Source organism: Leptinotarsa decemlineata, unplaced genomic scaffold (assembly GCF_025532065.1).
Source record: "Leptinotarsa decemlineata unplaced genomic scaffold, Ldec_3_MD MMD2_tig00078422_RagTag_RagTag, whole genome shotgun sequence".
In the NCBI taxonomy this organism is placed as follows: Eukaryota; Metazoa; Arthropoda; class Insecta; order Coleoptera; family Chrysomelidae; genus Leptinotarsa; species Leptinotarsa decemlineata.
Window position 1 is genome coordinate 11,022,382 of NW_027412747.1, and position 26,670 is coordinate 11,049,051.

A 26,670-nucleotide genomic window follows, 5' to 3' on the forward strand; every position below is an offset into this window, starting at 1 on the left:
AATTTTTCGGTCTGTTACGGCAGCGTTTCAGTTCAATTTGAATGAGTAGAGAAAAACTGGCAGAAAATTGCTTGACGACATCATACAGTAATACGCTGAAAAAAGGTAAAAATTAGAATTCGGGAAAAAATTAAAAGCATCAATGTATAGGGTACACAATTATCTATCGATCAGTTACAATCACACGTTAAAAGGTAAGACCTCATTAGTCCTTAGCTCCAGCGACGGCTCCTGCATTGGAAAACAGGGAAAGCTAAAGTTATAAAGACTATATACACACAGAAAAGGCCGCCGGAGGCGCGAAAATTTTTTGGGGTACCGCACCTATTCAAAGCAAAATACGTAATATTTGCATAAATGCAAACAAAAATTGTGTATTGCCGAAAATTATACGCATAGAAGTGACCATTAAAAAAACAAAAACAAGAAAAAAGGGTTGTCTTTGTCTTATTTAATATAAATGAACTCTTCTCAGTCAATAAATAATATGTTTCTCTTCCAATATGACAGTTTTGTTAAAAATTGCTACAAATATTTTATAAGCACAAGTACTTAAATATGTTCGTTTGAAGGTGGTTGACAACAACGTAAGGCCTTTTTCCATCACTTTCACAATGGAGAAGGAAATCCACAACGAATATTGCCTTTCTTAGACGTATTGGTGATGAGGACCGACACTAAATGGGAAACATCTATATATCGAAAACCCACTCACACAGGACAGTATCTGAACCAGAAATCTAACCACCATCAATCGACTAAGAGAGGAATCTCAATACTCTACTGGACCGTGCTTGTGGGCTCTGTAATAAAAAGGAAGGTATCGAAAAAGAACTAGGCGTCATCAAAAATGACCTTCAACGAAATGGTTACTCCAATGTGATGGTAGAACAGGCCTTAGCTAGAAGACAGAAAGAACTCCACAACCAGTACTGGTTCCCTACATCAGAGGATTAACGGAAAGGATAAGACGGATTGGGTCCAAGTATAACATCAGAACCTGCTTCAGATCTGGAAACACTATCCGTAGCAGCCTCACGAAAACCAGGCCACCAAACGCGGACTGCAATTCCAAGAATTGCATTTACCGGATACCCTGCGAGTGCGGAGAATCATACATCGGTTTAGGAGAAAATTTAAAGAAGTCACGTATATGTTGTCCAACAACACATTTTGTCAAGCTAGCGTAGAGATACGTAACATATGGAAACCCCTAATCAAGCGAAAAACGACCAACTCCCGCCAAACGGTCATCTCCCGCCAAAACCAATTATCACTCGAAGACGATTGTGGATACTAACAATCGAAACGTTGTGACATAACTTGGTTTGAAATCTTTTAATTTTTTGTTAATAATATTTTTAATTTTTCAATTTTTTAGCAATATTTTTATTAGAGACTCTGCCACCTTCATATTTTGTTATAGTGTTAACAAAAGGAAACGAAGAAATATAGCAGTGACGAAATCAAAAAACCGGCCGTCGGAGGCGGTACAAATTTACCAATATTTTTAATAGAGTCTCTGCCACTTTCATATTTCGTTATAGTGGTGACAACTGGAAATAAAAAAATATGTCAGCAGTGAAATCAAAAAACCGACCGTCGGGGGCGGTACAGATCCAGCAATATCTTCATTAGAGATTCTGCCTCCTTCATATTTTGGTATAGTGTTAAGAAATGGAAATAAAGAAATAAGTCAGAGGTGAAATAAAAAAACCGACCGTCGGGGGCGGTACAGATCCAGCAAAATCTTTATTAGAGATTCTGCCACCTTCATATTTTGGTAAAGTGTTAAGAAATGGAAATAAAGAAATATGTCAGAGGTGAAATCAAAAAACCGGCCGTCGGGGGCGATACAGATCCAGCAATATTTTTATCAGAGACTCTGCCACCTTCATATTTTGGTATAGTGTTAAGAAATGGAAATGAAGTAATATGTCAGGTGTGAAATTAAAAAACCGGCCGTCGGGGGAGGTACAGATCCAGCAATATTTTAATTAGAGACTCTGCCACCTTCATATTTTGGTATAGTGCTAAGAAATGGAAATGAAGAAATATGTCAGGTGTGAAATTAAAAAACCGGCCGTCGGGGGCGGTACAGATCCAGCAATATTTTTATTAGAGACATACTACATATAACACAAATATAATTACCCACAGGTATAATGAAAATAGTTTTTTTTAAATCTTCAATACAGTTCTGATGATAGCACCTGTCACATTTATCACAGATAATGCAGTCTAAAGTTATATTTGAAACTTCTGTTGATCGCCCGCACAGGGGACATATGTTTGACATATTGTGGCAGAGTCTCTAATAAAAATATTGCTGGATCTGTACCGCCCCTGACGACCGGTTTTTTGATTTCACACCTGACATATTTCTTCATTTCCATTTCTTAGCACTATACCAAAATATGAAGGTGGCAGAGTCTCTAATAAAAATATTGCTGGATCTGTACCGCCCCCGACGGCCGGTTTTTTGATTTCAAATCTGACATATTTCTTCATTTCCATTTCTTAACACTATACCAAAATATGAAGGTGGCAGAGTCTCTAATAAAAATATTGCTGGACCTGTACCGCCCCCGACGGCCGGTTTTTTGATTTCACATCTGACATATTTCTTCATTTCCATTTCTTAGCACTATACCAAAATATGAAGAAGGCACAGTCTCTAATAAAAATATTGCTGGATCTGTACCGCCCCTGACGGCCGGTTTTTTGATTTCACACCTGACATATTTCTTCATTTCCAGTTGTCACCACTATAACGAAATATGAAAGTGGCAGAGACTCTATTAAAAATATTGGTAAATTTGTACCGCCTCCGACGGCCGGTTTTTTGATTTCGTCACTGCTATATTTCTTCGTTTCCTTTTGTTAACACTATAACAAAATATGAAGGTGGCAGAGTCTCTAATAAAAATATTGCTGGATCTGTACCGCCCCCGACGGCCGGTTTTTTAATTTCACACCTGACATATTTCTTCATTTCCATTTCTTAGCACTATACCAAAATATGAAGGTGGCAGAGTCTCTAATAAAAATATTGCTGGATCTGTACCGCCCCCGACGGCCGGTTTTTTAATTTCACACCAGACATATTTCTTCATTTCCATTTCTTAACACTATACCAAAATATGAAGGTGGCAGAATCTCTAATAAAGATTTTGCTGGATCTGTACCGCCCCCGACGGTCGGTTTTTTGATTTCACTGCTGACATATTTTTTTATTTCCAGTTGTCACCACTATAACGAAATATGAAAGTGGCAGAGACTCTATTAAAAATATTATTGGTAAATTTGTACCGCCTCCGACGGCCGGTTTTTTGATTTCGTCACTGCTATATTTCTTCGTTTCCTTTTGTTAACACTATAACAAAATATGAAGGTGGCAGGGTGTCTGATTAAAATGTTGACAGAAGTATACCGCCCCCTGCTCGGATTTTTCGTTCAGTTTTCACTATTTTCTATAGTTTCCGTCATTTCAAATATTCATGATGCCTTCAAAATACATTTTTCACTGTTTCGGGAAAGAGAATAGAAAATACGAAATATTGCTGAATTTTATTGCCAAGGTAATTGAGGTTAAAAACGATTGAAAGTTGTGATGGATAGGTAATATCGGTAGTTTCATCAATTTCCCCTGCAAAAAAAGAAACACTTTCAATCTCGTTGCTTATATTTCCCTCAATAATATATGACACACTGTCTATAAGCTCATTTTGGATGGTTTTTGAGGTGCCCGAAAAAACGCTACCGTTTAAAATAGTACCAAATTGTGAAGTTCATTGTAATTGCTGCGATTATTCGAATCTTCGGTTTGATCGTGTCCGTGAAAACCTAATTCTTGGTGACCCAAATAAATCGTAATATCGATAAGTCTTTTCAAATTCGACTGATTTTCCTTAACCTGATTATTGAAAGAAATTATGGCCTCTTTTTGAGCTGTATCTAAAGCTGTTGCTATATTTTGTTTGCTAAACAATTTTAATTTACAAGACGAAAATATATGCTCTTTGGATTTAGAATGTCTTTCTGTAGAGCGAGGTTTTCATCATTATCACGATTCCTTGTACATATCTGTACAGCGTAACATGACAAATTCCGAAATCTTTTGCGACTTGAAGCACCAGCTCATTTCCATCCATGACACGACCAATCCACTCCCTCATGCCTTCTTTGGAGGTTTTACCACTTTCTGTTTTTTTTTGTAGTTTCTCAATCTGAAACACAATTGAAAAGAAGTACGTATAATTGGAGGGTTATTTCATATAATTTTTTCACATAGAAGGTTAGGTAGGCCAATTGTCAATGTCGAATCATATTTCACCTAATATCTCCTTAACTTAATTATCACTAAAACATATTGTTGTAAATCATGCCCCAAAGAAAATAACGCCGGCCGCCACTGGTAGCTATAAACCAATTGTGACGTAGCTAAAAGCGCGAATGCTGCCTCTCTAGATGAAGCGAGCATAATGCTAGCGACTTCGATGGAATTCCAGCGAATTTTCTACTGCATTCGATTACGATATATACACGCTAGCCATGAGCATATCGACACAGTTAACAAGTTACAGTACGGTACGCGTAGCGATCTAGTTAGACGATAGACATTCGAATATTAGTTTAAGTTTACAATATTAGGAAATCCTTTCTTAATACGCATCTAAGACCTGAGAAGCACCTATATACCAAATTTCAGCTTCCTAGGACTTTCCAGTATGGAAAAACAGAGATGAATGTGTGAAGGTAAGATGTTCCACAGTATTTGGTCATACTCAAAATGCAGAGTACTCTACAGCATAGCACTCTACTCATTGTGAATTTGAACGTTATGGAAAAACCAAGCCTAATATGGTGATGGATTAGGATTAAAATAATCCTTCCAAACTATATTTACTGGTCAAAACTGGACAAGTGACTCTCACGAATGGAATGAGATATCAAGATTAGAATAAAGTTTTGTAGAAAATACTTTCCCTCACTGAAATAAAAATACTGTTCCTTGACACGCGTTTTGCTATCCAAGATAGCATCATCAATAGATAACTGAAACTTCTTAAAGCTATGTTGTTTTTATATGCACCGCCTGGATGCATAATCGTTTTGATAAGTGAAAAGTGCACTCAATACATTCATTTCACAGCAGAGGTTCCATATTCTACTAATAAGGTAGCGCCCATCTTCGGGGGCGTTGAACGCCCAAAAATCAACGATTGGGAAGTCGTTGAGAAAGGTTATCATAGTACCGGCAATTGAATGGGCTATCAAGTCGTTTTAGCCCTTCAAACCCTCCTGGAGAAGATGGTATATTTCCAGCTCTTCTTCAAAACGGACTGACCATAATTTTACCTGTTCTCATCAATTTGTATAGAGCTAGCCTGGCGTGAAAGTATCTACCACCCAGATGATTGGCAGCAAGGGTAGTATAAATACCTAAAGTGGATCGGAAAAACCCACACCCTAAATCGGTACGACCAATCAGCCTTACATCCTTTCTGTTGAAAGGACTTGAGAGGATACTGGACGGACACATCTCAGGAAGGGTGGCAATATATCCACCCCCTCGAATAACCACCAGCATCCTTATCAAATCAGCGAATCGATAGATTTAGCATCAAACAACCTTGTAGAGAAAATCTCCTAACCCCTTGACAACAAGGAGATTGCGGTGAAACATATGGTGAAACATGGAGTTTAGGTCCCAAACAAATCCAGTGGATTTATGTGATTGTCAGACTTTACAGAAAACGGCCCAGGCGAAGCTCTCTGGCTTACCATCAGTACCACACTGTCAGCGGCCATGGAGATCCTTCTAGATCTACCTCCTCACCACATTTTTCTGGAGAGACTAGATGGAATGCATAAAGACTTCTACACATTGCCAATTGCAAAGTCAATTTTATGCAGAGTGCGACAGACTATTGGTTGACACTGGAAGTCACATCATTTTCGAAATGACCTCTGCCTCCAACTGTCAACTATGAACTGCCTGTTCCCGAGTGGAGAGGACTGGATCTTCCGGGAGAAAGAAATATTAAGAGCAGATGTTTATTGGTTCACAGATGGAGTTAAAACACCTTTCGGTTCTGGTGGAGGTGTTTTCAGTAGCAGACCCAGGGCAGAGATATCACATGCCTAGGAACCTATGCGACTGCGGAAATTTACCCTATTGAATTATGTGCGGAGAGATTGGAAGAATCCAACCTCATACGCAAGTCAATAAAAATATTCTTGGACAGTCAAGCGACGTTGGAAGCTCTTGGCTCCTACCGAGCAACATCTAAATTGGTAGCAAATTGCCAAAAACGACTCTCCTCGATGAGAAGACTTAACAGACTTTCTCTTGTCTGGATTCCTAGCCATCAGGTTTTAAGAGTTCGGCAGAACCGTACTCTTACCATCTGACCTGAAAGACCACTCACCAGATAAACTAATCAACTTCGTTGATTCATTTGGTCGACTGCGAATAGGTGTAAGCCACAATAGACCCTTGCGGGTTGCCGTGGAGGGTCGAATAGACCCACTCACTTTTGACCTAAGTTAACCTAAAAATGTATCCAGATAGTCTAGCTTGTTTCTGTGAAAGAACCAATACATAATATTTTCCATTGGACGTTTCATGTTTCCGGAAGCCTATCAGATAACAAATTTTGAAGACGAACCGGCATATCTTTCGATAGTAACATATCTTGGGCATACGATACTATTAAAATGTTCGGTTCTAGAAGTTTTCGTTTTGAGCCCTCTTCAGTGATTTTTTCACCACGGTCCTGTATTCGGTAACGTAAGTTTGTATCGAACCAGATTTTTCAAATGATTTTTGATGGATATCTGTGTTTGAAACAGCACTTCTCACTGAATTCAAAATATAAGTTTAGTTTCATTCAGGTTCAACAAATGTTGGGTCTTTCCACTGGAATCCAGATATCGACTGTACAAATCAAAACATTTGTGGAATAATTCCAATATTATTTGACTTCATAAACATCAGGATGCTCAGGAAGCATTAACTATTCTTCAGAAGAAATAACAACCTGTATAGAAAAAGAAAACGATTCTGTAAAGACACACAAAGATTATGTAAACCTATATTCAGAGAGGAGACTACCGAATAGAGCTTTTTGAGATTTGTACAGACAGTTTCGAGAATACGGCATATTCTTGAAAAAAATTGTCTGCTGGTTTCAAGAAGTTTTCAAAATAATACGAAGCACACGATGGAAAAAATATTTCAACACACCTCGTTCACGCACTCAAAGAGCAGTTTCCTGCAAACCCCAATCCCACACCTGCCACCAAAGATGTCGCGCCGAGTATCTCCGCTGCCGCTTCTCTCATCGCCATAAAAAGCCGATGAGGTCGCTCACAGCGATTCGATCGCTTTTTCGCCACCAGTATTGAACGAAACTTCCGCGGTATAGTATTTCACCCTCCGAAGCCGGTTGAAGGGCCGACACAGAACGTGACGGGACGCGAGCAGGCTAAGGGACGTTTGAGATTGGCTTACTATCGAGCGACTGAAAAGTAAACACCCATAGGTCATCCTGTACAGCGCGATATTCCACAGGGTGCTTGTCGCATTCAACAGTTGATGACTTCATAAATAATAATTGTAATTGACGTGACAGTGTGGGTAATGTGTCGGTAAAGTGTTTTAAGGGTCTCGAGGGTTGGTAATGCGCGGGCCGTGGTGGGCTTTGATGCAGGCCCACTGACGAGAATCGGACATGGACGTTAATTACGGCTGGAGGGCCCTCGTGGGCCTTTTGTGGCTGGTGATGCTGTGCGGGGGACACGACGCCGATATTGATAAGCTGCAGTTCGAGGCCGCTTTTCAAGGTACGCTTTTTATTGTCTAGATCACTTCACGTACACGTACACTTCACTGAACTAGTATTTCCTAGAGAAACGAAATGCAAAAATCCCTCTTCCTAATAGCAAACTATTTTTTTGATGATGACATGTTTCGTGAGGAAGAAAAAATGGTTTCTTATTACTAGTCGAAGCGATACTGATATATATGGATAACTATAAGATCGGAAGCAATTACTCTGATGGAGAGAGTAGATAATTCCGAGAAATTGAAATTATACCTTTCGGAGAGTGTCAATTTGCCACTCTACATATTATACAGTGTGTCAATTTTAAAACCTACAATGGGCTATATCTCACGAACGAAAGCTTGAAACCGTTTCTGGGATTGTAAGGGGGAACTAAAGTGACATGAAAGAGAACTCACCCCCATCAACCCCCTAGGCCCCACCCATCAAAACTCAAAAAGTCTAAATTGCAAACCCCTACTTGTGATATATCATTCAAAAGACCATAAAAAATGAAATCCAATGGTATATATATATAATAATTGTACAGGTTGAAGCAATAATTGTGAAACTTTGGCTTAAATGGAATATTTAATGAAGTTTTCGTTGAATTACAAATTTATTGAAAATGTCAATCAAGTAAATGTTCAAGGTGGGTTCCGTTGTTTTGTAAACAATAATACAGCCTATTGTCAAAGTCTGCACGAACTTCAATATCAGCCGGCTTACTATGACTTTTTTATTTGTAATGCTACCCCCCGGACTATTATTTTGAATGATAAGTGTCCGTCGATACTTTTTTTGTTGAATGAAAACTCAATTTGCCGTTTTTGCAAAACAAGTTGGAAAGATCTGTTTTTTTGGTTCTGTCAGAATCAATAATTTTTGGTTTGTTTGAGACTTTTAAATGTCATTAGTTTTTGTCATTTGTACAATCTGTCCTGTCATTCAGCTGTAGTTGTCACGATGGTTTACAGTATACCTGAGCGCGTGGAGATAATTTTCATATTTGCCTCCCAGAACAAGTGTTATTTAAAAACAGCTCAAATATTTCATGAAAGGCATCCGGACAAAAGTGTAAGTCACGTGTACGTCCGCGATTTAGTTGAAAAGTTTAGAGAAACGAGATCAGTGCGAAATAAAAAAAGGAATGCCTCAAGATTACTGAATGAAGCAACCCAAATTGAGGTCCTTGGAAATTTTGCAATGGAGCCTACTGCATCAACACGTCAAGTATCTGCAGTGACAGGACTTTCATATGAGTCGGTTAGAAAGGTGTTGAGATTACATAAGTTTCACCCGTACAAAACACAAATTCTTCAAGAACTAGGCGATGATGATTCAGACTGATGAATTGAGTTTTGTGAACTCATGACTGAAAGAATTCGCGTTGAAGCGAGAATGTTAAAAAATATTTGTTTCAGTGATGGATGTACTTTTATGCTGAATGGTAATGCAAATAAACAAAACTCTCGGTACTGGAGTGATGCGAACCCGCATCGATTCAGAGAAGGTCACACTCAATATCCTGAAAAACTAAATGTTTGGGCAGGAATATTAGGCGATGCTATATTTGGTCCCTTGTTCATACCAGGCAATTTAAGTGGCGACATTTATCTCAATATGCTGGAAAACACCATCGAACCTTCAATTGTGCATGAATAAGAGAACCAAAGGGACGACCAAGGCAACCTAGATGTAGACGAAGATTTGCTGCTTTTCCAACGAGATGGAGCACCTCCTCACTATGCAGCTCCAGTTAGGCACTGGTTGGATACTAATTATCCGAACCAATGGATTGGAAGGAGAGGTCCCATTGAGTGGCCATCGAGGTCACCAGACTTTTCGCCACCTGACTTTTTTCTGTGGGGTCACCTCAAGTCAGTTGTTCATAAAACTCAACCTACGTCACTTGGGGAATTGCGAGAAAGAATTACGCAAGCATGTGGCGCCATTACTAGCACAACATTTGCTAAAGTTCGTGCAGAATTTGAAAATAGGCTGTATTATTATTTATAAAACAACGGAACCCACTTTGAACATTCACTTTAATAAATTTGCTGTTCAACAAAAACCTCATTGAATATTCCATTTTAGCCAAAGTTTCACAATTATTGCTTCAACCTGTACAATTATTATTCATACCATTGGATAGCATTTTTTATAGTCTTTTCAATGATGTATCACAAGTAGGTGTTTGCAATTGGAACTTTTTGTGTTTTGGTGGGTGGGGCCTAGGGGGTTGATGGGGGGGAGTTCTCTTTCATGTCACTTTAGTTCTCCCTTACTATCCTAGAAACAGTTTGAAGCATTTCACGATATCAGCTCTCTTTCGTGAGATATAGCCCATTGTAGGTTTTAAAATTGACACACTGTATATTGGACTTCCCAACAGTATATGTCTCTCGGTTTGAACGCGATGAACTCAAAAACTAAGAACGAATTTTTGTGTTTTCACCAATTAACGAAGCAATTGAAGAAAAGGGTTCATGTGGATAATTCATCAAGGTTTTTTGTAAATTTGTTGAAATATCCGTGAGAAGTCAGCACATTTTGTTACTCTTTTATAGGTCTACAGAAAAGTCAATATATCTATTCATTTATCTATTAAGGGCAGTCTAATATAACCATTTTATATCTTAAAATAATAGTAATATATAGGGTCTTTCGTTAAGAGCTTCGTATCTTCAAATTTAAATATAACAAAGTATATATGAGATATCATTAAAAATTTGTATTTATTTGAAAGACCTATTGATAATAATAATAATAATAATAGCTTTATTGTCCAACAGTTACCCATTTACAGGACAATATAAAATTTTATTCACAATACTTAACCATAAACGAAAAATAAAATGAACAAAAAAGAAAAACTAATTCCAATTACTTACTTCAAGTACACGTTAGCAATTCTAATGATGTTATGAAGGTAAGTGAAGGATAAATCACTATGGACACAAATGCTATTGAAATTTGTGCACATAACATATATATTGGGGAATTGAGCATAATGTTAGTTCTTGCTCTCAGGGTAAGAACCATCTATTCTGAAAATTTGAAATTCACAAAACTTTCTTTGAACTCTTCAATGGCCATGTTATGAATCTCGTAGAATGGACTTCAGACGATACTTGCATATTCTATCTTTGAACGTACATAGGTGAAATACAACAGCTTTATGGCTTAAATATTATGGAAGTTTCTGCAATTTCTAACAATGAAACCATAAGCTTTGAGAGATTCTGAAACTTTTTGTGAAATATGTCTACCAAATGTTAATTTATGATCGAATATCTATGTCTTTGATCTCATTACATCTCAGCAGATCTGAATCCTGTATTACATACGGGAATGTATAAACCTTTTTTTTCGACTATATCTCACTACTTTACATTTCTCCACATTGAGTTTCAATTTATTATTGCTACACCAAGCAACAAGAAATTTTAATTGAGATTGAAGATTTACACAATCACCTACTTCCTTAATTATAGAAAATAATTTCAAGTCATCTGCGAAGCATAACCGCTTACAAGCTGAACTTTCACATAAGTCTATAATAAATAATAAAAACAAAAGAGGACCTAGATTGGAGCCCTGAGGCACACTATAAGAAGCTATATATGTTCTAGATTCATAATCGTTATGGGACACGAATTGTTTTCTACATGTCAGATAGGATTGCATCAGCTGACAGGCAGTATTCGAAAAACCGAAACTCATCAGTTTATTGAGCAATATACCATGATCAATTTTATCAAATGCTATAGAGAAATCCGTGTATATAACATCAACTTGGCCATTGTTATCTAATGCTTCGGAAATAAATTGAGTAATAATGACTAGATTTGTAACAGTAGAACGCTTAGTAACAAATCCATGTTGAGGTTGAGACAGTTGCCGTTGAACAGAAGCATATATGCGATTATATAAAATAATCTCAAAAATTTTAGAAAACATACATGAAATAGATATGATGCCATTATGTGTGGAATATAACGTCGTTCAAATATCCGTCACGGCTTCTCTGGATCAAACACATCCGAAGCGTCCAATTTTCCATAACTCTTCCTGAATTTGTCCGATGGCATGGGATATGTTGGCTTCTAGGACCGCTGTGATTTGTGGCTCATTCACATACACGTGTGACTCGAGTAAAACCCACAGGAAAAAGTCTAACGTGTTCAAATTACCCAATCTCAGTGGCCACCTCCACGTGAGATGACCATGCCCTCAAATCGGTCGTGCAGAATATCGTTGTTGTTAAGATATTCCAATTAAGGCCAAAAGAAGTGTGTAATCACCGACCTATAGTGCTCGCTGTTGACAGGGATGGGCTGACCAACATCGTTCTCGAAGAAATGTGGACCAGTGACGCCACCAGCCGAAAATCCACACCAAACAGTGACTTTTTCAGGATGCATTGGACGCTCTTTGAACTATCCTTTGATTGACGACTTGTTTATTTTGTGGAAATTCATGTTCACTGAGGATACACTACAAAAACACACTTTTATCTATTTTCCAGGATATTTCTTTATTATTGACTAATTTCGGATATTACACCATTTTCAAAGTGATTACATTTAAATCTGAGCAATTTATACCTAAGTTGCCTATCCTATCATAAATAATTTGGTACCTACATTTTGTATACCTGTAATATCCATGAACATAACGAAACAGAGCTTTTGATATAATGTAGGTTTTGGGAACTGGATTATAGGTTCAGGAGAGGACTATTATTTAGATCAAGTTGTTCGTTGAGGACAATAGAATTGTTCAGAACAGGTCAAAGAAAAATCCCAATTCTATTGTCCTCAACGAACAACTTGATCTCAATAATAGTCCTCTCCTGAACCTATAATCCAGTTCCTAAAACCTACATTATATCAGAAGCTTTGTTTTGTTATGTTCATGGATATTACAGGTATACAAAATGTAGGTACCAAATTAGACAATTTTGTTTGTTCATATACCCATTCATCAAGAAATGGGTCTCATCGCTGAAGACGCTTCTCCGATGAAAATCAGTGTCAGTTGGCAACTGCTCCACAGCCCATTCAATGACCACACATGGTTGTCTATGGTCGTTCACCTTCAGTTCATTAATAATAATAATAATAATGATAATAATAATTCATTTATTCCATCTGGATCATTTACATGATATTGGAAACGTCACAGTCACAAGAATATTTCATTCAAAGAAAGAGTATTCTAAGGAATAAATATAAAAATGTATATACATATGAAACACATTACTAACATCACTAAAACAGTAGCTAAAACAGATGATTGAACATTTCATTCATAGTGTATATAAGTAAAACACATTAAAACATTATTAAAACAAATGATTTCAGTTTTGCCCGTGTTGAAGAAACTCTGTAGTACTATAAAAGGCGTTCTCCAAGAGGTATTTTTTGAGAGTGGACTTGAAAGTAATTTGACTGTTTACCTCTTTTACGTATGTGGGAAGAGAATTAAAAAGTTTTATGCTCATATAAAATGGACTGTTCTCATATAGAGCTGTGTGATGTTTGGGAAGCCTGATAGAGTTTCCTTGTCTTGTGGTATAGCTATGAAAATTGGAATTTTTTTCAAACATTTCCTGATGGTCTCTGAGGTATAGAATGCATTTATAGATGTATATGCTAGGCAGAGTCAGGATTTAGTTCTGATTGAAGCATGTTCTGCATGAGTCTCTTGGACCTAAACCAAATATCAGCCTAATAATTCTCTTTCGGGATATGATAATTCTATGAGCGTGTGATGTGTTGCCCCATAATATTATATTATAAGATATATGAGAATAAATTATGGCATAATATACGTTTAGGAGTTGCATGTTATCCAGTGCAGTTTTAAGCTGTAGAATTGCATAGTACCCACTACTAATTTTTTTTGATATAAAGTTAATATTGTTTTCCCAGCTCATATTTGCATTCAAAGAAGACCCCAAAAATTTTGTAGACTATTTTATCAATTCATTATATTCATGATATTTTTATCAATTCATTATTGAGTATCACTTGTAAAGTATCAATTCTTGTAACTTCCCTCACATAGAACTGCATGCAAACTGTTTTTTTGGGATTGATGATTAGACCATTTCGATTACACCATCTACTGAACTCCATGGATATGGTATTGAGTTTGATTTGCAGTTCCTCAGGATTCCTTGCGTCAGCAGCAATTGTTGTGTCATTTGCATATAGGATGGTATGTTGCACACTTAGATGTAGTGATAAATCATTAATAAATAACAAAAACATTAGCGGACCCAGAATGGATCCCTGAGGAACTCCAAGATCTGTGTTGTATATGAGAGATTTCTCTTTTTCTATTTCTACATACAATCTTCTGTACTGTAAGTATGACAGTAACCACTTCAAAATAGTGCCCCTAAAACCCAATGAACATAACTTGCTTTTAATGATTGTAAGATTGACGGTATCAAATGCTTTGCTTAAATCGAAAGTCAGTTGATTTTTGTAAGGGTTCAGGACCAAGTCACGATGCAAAATTCGCCAAGTTGTGATCTGGCGGAAGGTCAAGTTTTTGTGAGCGACGCAAAATTGACTGCCTTGGATTCTCCTGCACACTCTCATAGACAGCGACAATTTTTTTGGCAGAACTTGCGTTTCGTCAACATACGGGCGTTGGTCAATCGTTAACTGAACCAGGGAACTCAAATTTATCCACCACAGTGCGAATAGTCGTCTCGGTAGCACGATTATGGCCACCGAAAAAATGGGTGAAGCGCGCGGTACGTTGCCCAAACTGAACATCCATTATGATAAAACAAATTTGTTATTCGCATGTGTTGTTGAATTACATATCCGTCCATAATGATTTGGCAAAACATACTGGATAAATGACAGACAGATGTAGCTCAACAAGATGGGCCTTCCAAAAACTGATCTGTTCTAAAAAAAAGATCATTTTCAATTCAACATTGACAGTAGTAAACACACTGTTGTTTGGGTGAGTTTCATGAAAGAACAATTTATCATTGTTACTAGCTAGAGTACTCGCTGAAAGAATTGATATGAGATTGTTTGGCGATTGGAATGGCTGAATGAACCTCAAATCAGAAGGGGTCGATGGATCTTTCTACCTCTACCAATGAGTAGCCCCACCCGTACAAAGAAGACTCCGAATGGTCCACAAGGCTCCAGAACATTCTTCACCATTCGAAACTGTTCTGGAATGTTTCATAATGACCTGGTATGGTATACCAGACTTCATACAACATTCCAGAATGTTCCGATATATTCTGAAAAGTGGTGGAAGGCTTTCGAATAGTAAACTGTCTCAGAAATTTCTAGAGGTCGTAACTTCCAGCACTTGCTTTTCAGAAGCACGTTTTTCAGATGAAAACAGAAACCTGGGATTGGAAATTCTAAATTTTCCAACACATTCCAGCATAATGTGGTATAATTTGGATTAATCTGGAATGTTATGAAGGATCTCAATAATTGTCTATTCTAGAACTTTGAAGAGGCTGGAACTTCTAGTATTTATATCTTTAGAAGCGAAACGGAAACCTTCATGGACTAGTTGATATGACACTATAACAGTCACTAGTCATGAATTATTCGATATTTCTCAGGAAAATTGTTTTGATCTAACATGCTCGGGAGGGGTGAGTAGCATGGCCTCCAACCAACAATATTGGTACCATTAACAATGTATATATCGTTTCCTGTCGGATATTCCCTATTTGTTTCTTCAATTGACTTACTCGTCTGCCAAGAGTTACGCTATAAAATGAAAGTTTTAATGGAGATGCTTGAACAATACAGAAACTCTTAATCCGAGTTTTCAAAAGTTGATGAATATAGGAACGTTTCAGTTTCTGGGAAGCAGGTAGCACAGAATGATGTGCTTTCATATTATCACACGTTACTTTGTTACATTAAATGTCTTAGGAAGGAATGATGGCAGGATTTTCTTATTATTAAATTTTACGCAGCTATGGTCATTTCGGTTTCAAAATTTCTTCAGAACTTTACTGGGATATAAAAAATTTTGTCGAATGTGCTTTGGCAACTGATGATCAATTATTGAGTGAAAAGACGAGACAAGAATGTTGCCATCAGAAAGCAATACAGTAGAATTTGGAACTGTTGTCACAAGTCATTAACGTACAGTGGAAAAAAAGTATTGGAAATACTATAAAACTCACAGGTTGATTAGTGTTGATGAGAAAGTTATTCGCTAGAGGATCATCGATGATTACTAGTAAAGGACAGTCTCAATGAAAACTTTCACGTCAGACTTATTTTAAGACCTTGGAAATATCAAAGGAAAGAGTTCAATACTTTCTGTACTTTCCATCACATTGATATATGTGATTTTTGTTCGAAAAACCGTATTGATGATCCTTTAAGATGTTGGAATTCAGAATGATCGAGTATATATTAATTTGAAGCTCTCTATCTGGTTTTTGAAATCACTGATAGTTGAGCAACTGGTCTATAGGAAACATTTTTAGGTATAGATTGAGCTATAAGTGAACATTCAAAAAAATTGCAGAGTTAATAAAACACGGGATGCAAGGTAAGTGGTGCATTTTCAAATACGATGATATACACTACAGGACCGAAAGTTTTGATAATGTTTAGCTGAATCAGATTGTATCTGATTAGATTATTTCGAAAAGTGATTCTGATCTTATCCCAGATCAGAATGATCTAGATGAGTAGCACTGGTAAGTATTTTTTTTCAAATTCTCTGATTGTGCAGCCGTTAACTTTCGTTTATTCTTCGTCCTCATTTGTTACTAGCATCAACAAACCTGACATCGAATGGGATTTTTGGAGGCGATATGTCAAAACAAAACTTGGTGTGTCGTTAGGATGTCGCTCAAAGAAAAACATGTATACATAGAATAATCTCAGTGATTTTAGGAGAATATGATGAATCCAAATGACTAGCAAGTCCATAATTTCGCTCACCAATTGGTCTTGTTTCATCTTTCATTTCAGAAGAACATATTGTAACCGAGAGCAAGATCAGTAAAACCATAATCTGTACAATTCAAGTTGGAAACTAGACTCTTTGAAGTTCGGCATAAGGTCCAGAATTCTCTATTTCATTTAGCATTCAGTATTGGTTTATAACTCATTTCAGTGACTCGCAGAGAACATATTGACGAATTATCAGGATCAAAACAAAAATCTATCCAAGAGCAAGATCAGTGAAACCAAAATCTGTACAGTTCAAGGTGCGAACTGGATATAATTGAATTCAGAATGAATTGTTGATAATATGTCCAGAATACCAGCAAATTCTCCATTTCGCTCAGCAATGAAATATTTGTGCATATGTTGGGTTTCATTGCTTTCGAAATTGAAAGTCTTTGTTAGATTTAAAATTTAACAACACACAAACAAAGCTGAATCAAGGTTAAACACAAATAACGAAACTATACAACTTAAAATATTAATATTAAACAAACAAGACTTCATCATATTTCACACAAAAGCGTTTCGCTGCAGTTGCTTGAATAATTAGATTCAAACAGCAGTCACAGCCTGCGCCATAAGCGTGCGCCCGGATTGATACGGTATGACGTCATGACAGTTCGCGCCTTCAAACGCTTGTTTGAGTTGATTTTTTAACGCAAGAATTTTTTATATTTTTCATAAATTGACTATTGATATTTCACTGCTCATATTTTGCAGTAGTTGATAGTTATCATAGCGGAACACATTTACGCTGTAAACAAACATCTGCAATTCCCCTATTCTCTTCACTTTCACAACATTTCCATCGGTATAATGTGATGTTTTATATATATATATATATATATATATATATATATATATATATATATATATATATATATATATATATATATATATATATATATATAGAGAGAGAGAGAGAGAGATAGAGTGTCGGTTAACTTGTGGCAAAGTTGCGTATTTTAGAGACCTATCCAATGATGTGTGGTTCTGGAGATATACAAGAAAAACCAAAAAATCCTAAATTATTTTTTTGCCTATATCTTCTTCATTCGCAGATATATTGAAAATCTGTCGACATTTTACTATTGACACTTGATGTGAGCTATCAGAATATGTCCATGAATCTTTTATATAGGGTGTCATCTGACTAGGGCCATCCCCATCTTTGAATTTTTAAATACGGACCTGTATTTTCTGTTGTAGTTTTTGGATCGTAGACGTTCACTTCATACTGAGTAATTGAATTCTATTTTATATTTGAGTATGTTTCGGTAATATTTGATTATAATTGAGTGAATTACTCCTTTTTAAATTACGGTCCTGAAAATTGGTTGACTGAGTTAGAGTTTTTTCATTCTTAGATACCTATTCATATTTTTTCATATTTCGATTGCTCTGAACGTTTTCTACAATGAACTTCGAATAAGAAAACCTTTTATGATTATCTGAAACATATCTGAAACAAAAATATATTAAATGTGCTTTTATAGGCAGAAAAACGAATGATAGCAATAATAACATCCAAAACCACTACTATAATTGTAATGAAAATTGAAATGAAGTAATTTATATACACAGAAAAATTAATGGTCCAATAAATGTTCGAATTGGGGTCCTTCCATTTCGAGACAAATACTGGGCCAATATAATGGTCTGCAAGATCACCAGATCTTATTATTTTGGATATTTTCTATGAGGGACATTGAAAAATAGGATTTACGCTGGCAAAGAGATAGAAAATGTGGAAGACTCGAGATTGAGGATTTTGAATTATTTCGCAACAATGTAGCAAATAAGTGCCTTAAGGGCAATGAATAATTTAAAAAAACGAGTTCAAAAATGTCTCGAAATGGAAGGACTCCAATTCCAACATTTATTGCGTCATTAATTTTTTTTTTGACAAATTGTGAAACGTGTGAAATTTACGAAAGAGAGATTAGTAGTCCCTTTCACTTGCCGCGATTTGTAAACATAACAAATCAGACATAACATAATGGACATAACATAACAAATCGGAACCCATCCTTTATTTTATCCACAATGCACAATGATTATTCGCGATCCTTTGTTTGCAGGCATGTTGGGCGTACACATTCTCGAACTCTCAATCCACCGTTTCGTAACTGTGTCGTGAGTGTCACATCAAAATTCGTTCAAACAGAAAATTTGCCGTTGTTCTTGTCTATATTTAGTTATTTTGTTTTTGTTGTTTTTGTTAGGCATCAGCTCACTTTATGGCCGGAAGTATTGAATTTCTTCCTTATGATTTCAATTGTAGATATCTTATTGCTTTTGTAACAGTAGTATATTGTTTTTTTCAATGATTTCATTAAATGAAAATCTAAAGGTTTTGGTAATCCCGTATAACATGGCGTTTTGCGTTAATAAGGTTTGTTTTTGACTATTTTACGCACAGTTGAGAAAGGAATTTCGGCCAAATCTGATGTTGCTTGTAATATTTCAACACCAAACTTGAGATGTAGAATCTTATATGCATTGAAATAAACTCTCTGTGTTTCAATATTCAAATGCATCCAAATCGTATTCACTGGTATCTCTTTTTCGCATTGTTCACCATCGCTATTGGAATCACTACACTGGAAAAAGTCTGCGTTGTTATCCCACTCGTTATTACTATTAGTACTTATCCAAGGACGCCACATTTTAAACAGATAACAAAAATTTTCAGTAATTATAACTGCACCAATATTGAATTTCAACACTCAAATCGCAATCAGTTCCTAAACTGAACATTGCCAGCACGACTCTCATAACCATCCTCGCATTCTATTCGTCACTGTAACATGACTAAAAATTTAATTTTGTGACTCTTCAGCCAATCATAAAACTCGGTTAGTAAAAATTATGCAATACGAACCGCCAAGTCTACAACCCACATGAACGAGTTCGCTGCCGGTTCATTTCTATATATTGGATTTTTTGACCTTTAAGGGTGCCGACAGCTTTAACTATGCACAATACCGGTTACTTCGACTATACCATTCGTAAAGATAGCAGAACATCGTCGAATACGCATTTGCCAATCGTGTGAAAATCGCTAATTGAATGTTGGTAACCCGTTAAATTTGAACATTCACCTTATTTTTACAGTACACGTATACCTCGTATTGACTTGTATAAGAAACAAATGGCAACAAATTTATAGATATGAATTTTTTTGTTATTCGAGTTGTTTCCACTTGCTGAAAATTCTTTGATCGTGATCTTCATTTTCAGAAATACCAATGCGATTACTATTCCGGACGCTCTCTAATGGCGCACCCATTATTTTTCAGACAAGTATGTCAGCGAATTGTTTTCTTTGTGAGTCACAACTCGTGCCATGGTAATGGCTTTCCGTTGAAAGAATATTTCTTTTCCGTCAATAATATGGAAATGTCACCATTCATCTTGTTAATTGTTTGTTTTCCAAATGCTTCTCTTTCGTTTTTTGAGTTGAGTGAAGAAAACAAGGAAAGAACGATGCTATTTGATGTCTTTTCCGAATTCTTCTTTAATGTTCTGTAATGTATAACGGAATGTGATGTGATGTTTTTGATCCCGCAGGAGCATATTACTACCAATGTTGATATACAATTCATAGTCTATAGTGAAAAAAATTAAATTTCTCACTATCGATAAAGTCGAACCAGGTTAAATCATTGGCTGGACCTTGATTTTCTCATAGATATCAACGTCTGAAAATATGAAAGATTCATTTCTCCATTTCAAAATCAGAAGTGATTTTTTTAAAATACCTTGAAAACTCTGAAATAGAACTGTCGATTGTTTTTTCTCGATAGTTCCGATGCGTTGTTTATATTGATATCATTGAAAAGTCAGTTTTTCATTAACTACTTGGTTGACCAGGCAATAACATTTTGAATTTCGAGCTATAGAAGGAATCTACAGAAGAAGATGAAAACTGCAGCATCTTTTCATCGGAAGTTAATGAATTATATATAATCGGAAAATCTATGTCAGCCGGAAAAAAACTGCAGGTATTGATTAAAATTTTCGTTCATTTGATAATGACAGAAATTGAAGCATGAAAATGAAAAATGTCAGCCGTCAGCTGTTTAGTCTACAGAAGATCATTCAAAATGAGTTTCATCCATCCTAATGGAAAAATCGTTTATTCACTGTTCATTGCAAAATACAGTATGGTTTCTTCTTTGTCTGAATTTTCTTTGGAAGAAAACAACAGAGCTCTCTGGAATGTCTGATAATAAAAGCAATATTTGCAGTAGCAAGTATGATGATGAATCCTGGGGAGTTGGATCCTGTTAGGCAAACAATAAAGATGAGATTTGGGCGTAAAAACCCGATAATTGGAATTGTCATGAAATAAATTCGATGGTTTCTGACTGGAAAACCAAGACTTAGTGAACATCATTCGATTATCCTGTCGAGTACAGTGTATTATTTCATTCATGTCGAATGAAATCAGAGCCAAAAAACCAAGTAATTGGCATCAAACACCAGATAATGTTGTTTCGACCTGTCATAGGTATCATCGCTGTTGCTAAGACTAACCACGGACATGCATGAATGTAAGTGAGCATGGAAATCTACCCTTAAGAGAACGCAATCTATAGGAGACATCATGAATGTCAATGATATACGCGATGATATGTAAATGGTTCACTTCGTGAATTTCTTCGTGAAAGCTCGGTTGATTTTGGCTAACTTGGTTCAATTTTCGACACATTGGCATCGGTTCATACTTTTGTTCATCTATTACTACGAGTTTGTGAAAAACTGATGTTTCTATTCAACTTTTTGTTGCGCCATCATAGTTTTCTACAAGTCTGTAATGCATGATGATGTCGTTATTCGATGATAATTGGTTGCTGGAGTAATAACTATTGATAACAACTCAAACATCAATTTTTCTTTTCGATACTAGTTCACTGTCTGAATTTCTTCATGAAAGGTCGGTTGACTTTGACTAACTTGGTTCACTTTTTGACACATTTGCACCGGTCCATAATTTTGTTGATCATTTACTGCTAGATCTATCTACTCAATAAAATATGTTCGCAATTGCACTGATAAATGCTTCTAATAAGCAACTCGTAACGAAAACGTCACTAAATCGTCGAAAGACTACTATCTACAATTCTTCCTGATTTTTCTTCTATAGTATATAGAACTACTAGAATTTATCTGGAATATTCAGAATGACATTCGAAACAAAAACAAAATCCATTACGATAATATGTACATGGCATAAAACCAAATGTTTATACTATTGAGTATTTCAATGGAATTTTGACTATGTAATAATAAATATAATAATAAATCCTTTTACCTTGGAAATTTTCCTCCGTGTCTAAAAACAGCTCTTGTAATTCCTATTTACAAAGGTGGCAATGCAGAAGATCCAAATAACTTCAGACCTATCTCCATGCTCTCAACACTCTCAAAAATCATAGGAAAAATGGTGAAAAAAAGGGTATTAGCTTTTCTTTATGAACACAATATATTAACCAACTGAATTTGGCTTTCAGAAGGCAAAAGGCACAAATGATGCAATCTTTTCCTTTCTTGAACATGTCTACATACATCTCAAGAATGGTGAGGTCGTAGCTGCAGTATTCTGCGATTTCTCCAAAGCTTTTGATTTTGTAAATCATGAACTTCTTTTGCAAAAGTTGAACTACTATGGCTTTAGACGAGTGTATAATGACTGGTTCAGGTCTTACTCAACTGATAGAAAACAGTTAGTAAGATCAAACGAAAAACTATCACAGTACTAGGCCTGATTCTTTTTTTTTATTTATTTAGAAGTTGTGAAAAAATGGTGTGACGCAAACTACTTGTGCTTTAATATTGAAAAAACAAACCTACTCACCTTCAGCTGTAATATTAACAATTTATACTTCTTATTATATTTATACAAATTTTTCATTCAGTGTTTGTTTTGCAAAAGCGAGTGGTTAGATAATCATGCAAGGTGGGAGTGCGTGAGTCATGCAAACCATTATTTTTGAGAGAAAAAATTCTCACTGTTACTTGTATTTTCATACTTGAAACTGTTTGCCTGATTTACAAAAAACATAATATGATTGGAACTCCAGAACCTACAAATTACATAACCCGACAAGTAACTGAAAATAAAATACATCTTCCTATTCCAAAAACAAGCCAGACAAAGTATTCTTTCATTTATGAAAGTAAAATGCTGTATAATCACATACCTTACGAAATTAGGAAGGAAAAAAGTTATGAAAAGTTCAGAAATCATGTTGAAGATGCCCTTGCAACTAAAGCGTACTACAATCTTGATGAATATTGAAATGGAACATTGCTGTGATTTAATATAGGTGTTTTTATTTTGTTGTTTATATTGACACCTATACTTTAAATTATATTTTATACTGGGATAGATCTCATTTTATTGTCATGGCATGTGAACTTATGATCAAATTGTATATATTTGTTATTTACATCTTTTGAAACTATTACAAACTATTTTGTCTACGTTTTATTAAATTTTATTTTCTATTGTTATATTTTATCTATTAGATATGTGAACTTGGTTCTGCTCAAATTGTGTTTCTATGTATTTGTGTTTTTGAATTGTTTCTTTTCTTTTATTCTTTGAAGTGCTATATATACCAGATTTTTCAACAAGGTTTGTCAATAAGATTGTATTTTTTTGGACAATAACTCTATCTAACTGACGCTGACGCTGACTCTGACTCTATCTAATAGAGAGATGCTTTACTGTCATAAAAGTTTAGGTTTTGTTGACAAAGCAGGCTTAAGAACTAAAACAATCTGAAACATCAACATAAAAGTCTAGAATTTAAAACAAGATATCAATATGACTCAAGCACACTTCAAAAAGTCTATAGTAAAAGTCTGTGATAAAAAATGTTATATGTTGACCCATCAGGCTCAAGAACTAAAACAGTCAGAAGCATTAAAAAAAAGTCAAGAATCATAACAAGATATTATTATGGCTCAAGCACACTTCTAAAAGTCTATGGGTAGAAGTCTGTGATCAACGAATCCGCTATAAATCATAGGTTTCAGATGTTTCATTTCGTCTCGTTGATTTGAATTATCTGTTTATGAAGTACTATTTTGGTGATAATACGTTACATTTCACATATTAGATGTTCTGAAGTGAGGGAAGGGAGAAACACCCCTTCACAACCTCAGTGTTATTCAGAAGCTGAATTTGAAGTGAGTTCTACAATTTCTCAGTATCTTAGAATGTAATTTATAACGATATTTTGATATGCACCTTCACCAATTTATACTAGGCTCAATTATTATTATTTTGCACATAACCTTCACCAATATGGATGATTTAGTTAGTATCCGACCGAAAGTTCGGTTTCAGTCGAGTTTCGGCAAAAAACTGGTTTCGGTTCAGTTTCGGTTTCGGCAGCAAACCTGCAAGAATAAAAATTTCTTGCATTAAAAAATGAAGCGTTTGAAGGCGCTAACTGTCATGACGTCATACTGTATGTATGAAGGTGTATATCAAAATATCGTTATGAATTACATTCTAAGATACTGAGAAATTGTAGAACTCACTTCAAATTCAAATTGAAACCCACAGCTTTGACCGGAAACAAGCAAATAAGAGTGGGACATTAAAATATTAACATTATTAGGTACATTGAACCGCATCAAAATACGAAAAACTGATAACCGATATAGGTTGGAAAGAAATGTCAGATAAAATTAAATTAACATGTGTGATAAAAAAACGAAAAAGGCATGATAAACTAATTGTCATTATTTAGGAATGATGTAAAATTCAAAATTTATTATTGTGAATAACTTCCTTAGAAACTGACATGAAGTGATGCTTTTGAAAAATATTTATATTTACATAAAAGTGAGGTTAACTATTGTTGTACGAAACTATAAAAAAAATGTATCTGAATTTAAGAGCCAATGTTAAATTAGTAGAATGGAAAATTTTCCTGAAAAAAAATTTGAAAATTTGTATATGTGAAAATTGATAGATGGTAACTAGGGAAACGAGATAGATTTTCAATTTTTTTTATCAACAACGAGATTCTTCTTGAGGCAACGAAAGAGATGCCATGCAAAATTTTTATCTCCGTAAAAATTTGAATTATATAGTATATGAATTAAGAATTAAACAGAATAGTAGTGAATACTGATTATTAATAATAAATTCAGTGAAAAAACCTACCTGTCCAGCCAAGTCAAGTAAGAAAGCCATGAGTTCCAGCTTCACAGAAATATCACATCACACACACACCAGCGTTGGAGGAAAGTAAGGTATTTACGTAAACTATTTATAAACAATATATGCATATATCAATGAAAAGACCAACGAACTGAATAAGAATAAAAAGTACTTGAAATCAAAACCGGAAATTGGACTCTGCCGAATTACAGTGACTTGCAATTCATAAAGTGACAATTACCACATTTGTTCGGTGTTTCTATATTGAATAGTTCGTTGTTCGGTGTAGATTTAGGACTTTCTTGGAATTAAGGAATTCTCTCTTTTGGCAATTGATAAATTTATATATTTCAGAATCAAAAATACTTTAACTCTTACAATTAAAAATATTCTATATTTCCCAAGAATAATTGTGTCCTTTTCCAAATTTTTCCATAGGTGAAATCTACTTGGAAAATCACCACCTGATAGGTTGAGAAAAATCTCTATATACTGTGGTATAGGATTTAAACTCAACGTAAGAGTCTAGCCGATTAAAATTCTCATAAAAAATAATAACAATAATAACAATACTTTAACTTCACTCATCGACGTAAATAAAAAATTCGACTATTCTATACTTGTTTAAAGTTCCTTATCATAGAACAAACTTGTTTCCAATTGAGGGAAGTGAAAATACTGAAACCGTTTATCGCCTCACCTATTCATGAAGAAGATAGTCCTCAAAGGATCGAATTCAAAATACATGACCTCGAAAGCATATAATTATGCGAAAAAGAATATCAGGATGCACGCTTGAACAGAAATGTACTCAGAACATGCATGGTGGAACACATTCCGTGGTTGTGTTCGAATATATGGCCTAATTATCTACCCAACTGAAAGTCCACTGATTAATGTTTTATCACTCGTTTGTTTTTCTTCCCTTTCTGTCACGTGTACGTCCTGATTCCAAGTATGTTATGCAGTAAAGAAACCCGCGAGGGTCTGCCTTACTTTGAGACACGGTGTCTGAATGAAATAATATTCTCTTCAGATCTGTTCGTTTATACCTAATAATTCACTTTGGAAATGCTCAAAAATTGAGGTTGAAACCGTTTGCATCGTCCAACGACGCAACTTAGTTACTATTTTATAATGACACTAGTTCACGTGGAAAGCACAGTTGAATAAGTAACAGAACGGAATGCACATCAATGAATTAGTAAACTAAGAGTTCCCAATGAAAAATTCAGTATTTAGTAGTTGACCTCAGGGAGAGAAGAGAGTATTACTCGAACGGTTATCAAATACTTGAACACTACTCGTTACGGAACACTTGTATCGTGTGTTGAGTACTCGCAATTCTTCGTGGAATATTCATACAAATAAACAGTTTTGCTCGCTCTAAGATAATACTAAACCAGACAGTGCTTTTTCGATCTGCCATATATTTCGTTAATAGTATTAGACCAGGACAGGGATGCAACGTTTGAAATTTTCTATCCTCAGTGTTACTCACTACTTATTATGAAAGTTTTCCATCAATGAGAAAGAAATGTTGATAACCGAAACCTTCACCAATAGTCATAACATAGTTATGCTTATTGGTGAATAGTAATAACAGTTATGACCATTGGTGAAGGTCCCGGTTAAAATACTAAACATCTGGATACATCCAGGGCCAGTACTT

General features: G+C 35.5%; 1 protein-coding gene across 1 annotated transcript in view; it reads left to right on the forward strand.

Annotated features, from left to right (window-relative positions):
- The first annotated feature begins 7,420 nt into the window (after positions 1-7,420).
- LOC111515053 (pikachurin) overlaps positions 7,421-26,670 on the forward strand; it is a 314,492-nt gene continuing 295,242 nt past the window's right edge. Inside the window, 1 exon segment of the mRNA XM_074186004.1 lies at positions 7,421-7,851. Coding sequence (XP_074042105.1) covers positions 7,740-7,851 — 112 coding nt within the window. The 5' untranslated portion in view covers positions 7,421-7,739.